The sequence below is a fragment of the Sinocyclocheilus anshuiensis genome, unplaced genomic scaffold (genome assembly GCF_001515605.1).
Source record: "Sinocyclocheilus anshuiensis isolate Anshui unplaced genomic scaffold, SAMN03320099.WGS_v1.1 scaffold311, whole genome shotgun sequence".
NCBI lineage: Eukaryota > Metazoa > Chordata > Actinopteri > Cypriniformes > Cyprinidae > Sinocyclocheilus > Sinocyclocheilus anshuiensis.
In genome coordinates this window covers 1,211,030-1,213,632 of record NW_015549606.1, presented here as the reverse complement: position 1 = coordinate 1,213,632, position 2,603 = coordinate 1,211,030, and the positions used below count along the sequence as shown (strand labels likewise).

The 2,603-nt window shown below is 32.5% G+C and overlaps 1 protein-coding gene across 1 annotated transcript in view; it reads left to right on the top strand.

Moving 5' to 3' along the window:
* The window catches only part of LOC107659047 (SH3-containing GRB2-like protein 3-interacting protein 1), a 92,632-nt gene that overhangs the window by 41,882 nt on the left and 48,147 nt on the right, over positions 1–2,603 (top strand). Inside the window, 2 exon segments of the mRNA XM_016447846.1 lie at positions 1,177–1,240; positions 2,309–2,333. Coding sequence (XP_016303332.1) covers positions 1,177–1,240; positions 2,309–2,333 — 89 coding nt within the window.

The window sequence follows — 2,603 nt, the reverse complement described above, 5'->3', positions numbered from 1 at the left end:
GATTAAAATGCAGTGGTTGCCTCTAATTTTAAAAGGAAAGAGCACAGACAAAGCCTTATTTTGTTTATATGAAGATATTTATGTTATTTATGTTACTTATTTATTTGATTTGGGGCTTGTTTTAAAATTTCTATTTAGTTTTGTTATTTACATTTACATTATATTTCAATTTTGTAATTTAGCAGACGCTTTTATCCAAAGCGATTTACAAATGAGGACAATAGAAGCAATCAAAACCAACAAAAGAGCAGTAATATGCAAGTGCTATATTAGTTTATTATTATAGTATTATATTTCAATTTCACAAAGAAATGTGCAGCATTTTGTCCAAGCAATAATAAAAGGACACGTTTAATTTATAATTTGTCTTAAATCTAATTTTGTTAAAAAAAATTATAATAATTGTGAATCGAATCGAATCGTGAAATCAAAATCGTGAATCGAATCGAATCGTGAGTTGAGTGAATCGTTACATCCCTAGGAATCAGTGTATAATTTATGCAGTGAAGTGTAGCCTATGTAGTGTTTTATTTTTATATTTGTTCATTCAATTTCTTGAATGCTACCACTAAATACACCTACTATACTTGAAAAATAAAGCAGTATTTGTTTTATTTGTATATCCTGTGTATTTGTAATGTGCATTTTTGTTCTTAACAGATAAAATAATGACAAAGATTTTTATCTTCACCCACTTTGGCCTAAATGTCTGCCATTCTTTTTATTTTAGATTTTGTTACCTTGTAAGGCTTTGTTTTTAAAATAGAAAATGTTTTTTGGCTGTACTGCTCAGACAGCTTGCAAAATAGTAAAACCAACATAAAAGAATTATGATAAAATCATGAATCGTGATTTCTATCTATCTATCCATCTATCCATCTATCTATCTATCTATCTATCTATCTGTCTGTCTGTCTGTCTGTCTGTCTGTCTTTTTTGATGAATGTGTTTAATGCAAATGCGTTCTTGTCTGATGTTGGTGATGCTGAAATCAATTTTGTATCAGCAGTGTGATTCAATAACGGATTCAGTTCATTCTTTTATCTGTGGACATGAGCCGTTTCAACATTCTCTCTTTACAAACATCCACCCACTTACATTCTGTCTGTGAGGCTGAACTGTGTGTTTTTGAGCCATATCAGATCAGACAACTAACAATATCGCCCCACACCACAGGATTGAAAAAACGCACCAGGAAGGCCTTCGGGATACGGAAGAAAGAAAAGGACACTGACTCTACGTAAGTTTCACTAATTTATATACCAGAATTCAAAACCTATAAAGCCTGCTGTATGAATTTGATATGAACATTTCTAATGATCAAAACCTTGCTGAAAACCCTGTTTTACACAGTCTTATGCCTTCTGATGTCTGATTGGTAGTTTATACTTTTTAGCAAGTAAAATCGTCCCCCTTCAGGTAATAGTAATTGTGTCTTTTTGCCTTATTTTTTACCGATTTTTAAAGCAAAAGAAGTAAGAATAACATATATTGTTAGGGATATTTAAAGAAGAACACCTAGGTTTACTTGATTATCAATACATCTTTTTTTTGTCCTCCACAATAAAAATACAGAGATTTTAAATATTATCTTTCTAAGACCTATAATTTGGAGATATAGAGTAACAACTGATATGTATATGCAATTTATGCCAGTATTATTATTATAGATTTCATTGACATTATAAGTTGTAAGAATTATAGCTTACTTTATGGCCATATACAGGTGCATCTCAATAAATTAGAATGTCGTGGAAAATAATACACGAGTTTCACAATTTGAATTGAATTACTGAAATAAATGAACTTTTCCACGACATTCTAATTTATTGAGATGCACCTGTAAATATCAGTAACTGCACTAAATGACATATTTTGCTTAATGTGGGCCTCTGAATAAAATTTTGTCTAAAGGTTCAATAAACTTTTCCATTCCAAAAAATTTGATTTGTTTGACTATTGTCTCATATGTCAGACCTTACAGGATTAATGCACTTATTATAATAGTAGTGCTTCCTAAGGCAGGCTGATGGAGTTCTCTCACAAACCCATCAACATAATGGAGCATTTGCTGCTTGCACGCTATGAATCCCTGTCTCCTGCTTCAGGGTGCTATAGATGATGCCTGTTTTGAGAGCGTGTGTCTGTTTGGGGCCCAACGCACAGGTGTTTCTGTGCCTCAGAGCGAAGCCTGGTTAATTGCTTCTGTGCTTGAGTTGATAAAAAAAGAGAGGCTTGCATGTTAAGTGGGCATTAAAGACCTCTCTGTCTCTCTCTTTGTCTCTTTCTTTTGTTTTCCCTGTTTTAGGGGGTCACCAGACAGAGATGGTGGAGTAAGTGCCTCTTAACTTACAGCATCGTTTCAAGAGCCATATTTACTATTTTGGAATGTGAATTGATGTTTGTTTTAATTAGGGCTGCCAAAGTTGATCATTAACAAATGCAATTAATCAAATGTTTAACATTGTTAATGTGTGTATTCAATTCACTCCCTTCTTTGTGATTTCTGAGAAATTATTTATTGAAATATTCTGAGCTAATTGGAGCCAATTAGTTATTTTGACAAGTGCATTAAAGGGATAGTTCACCCAAAAATGAAAACT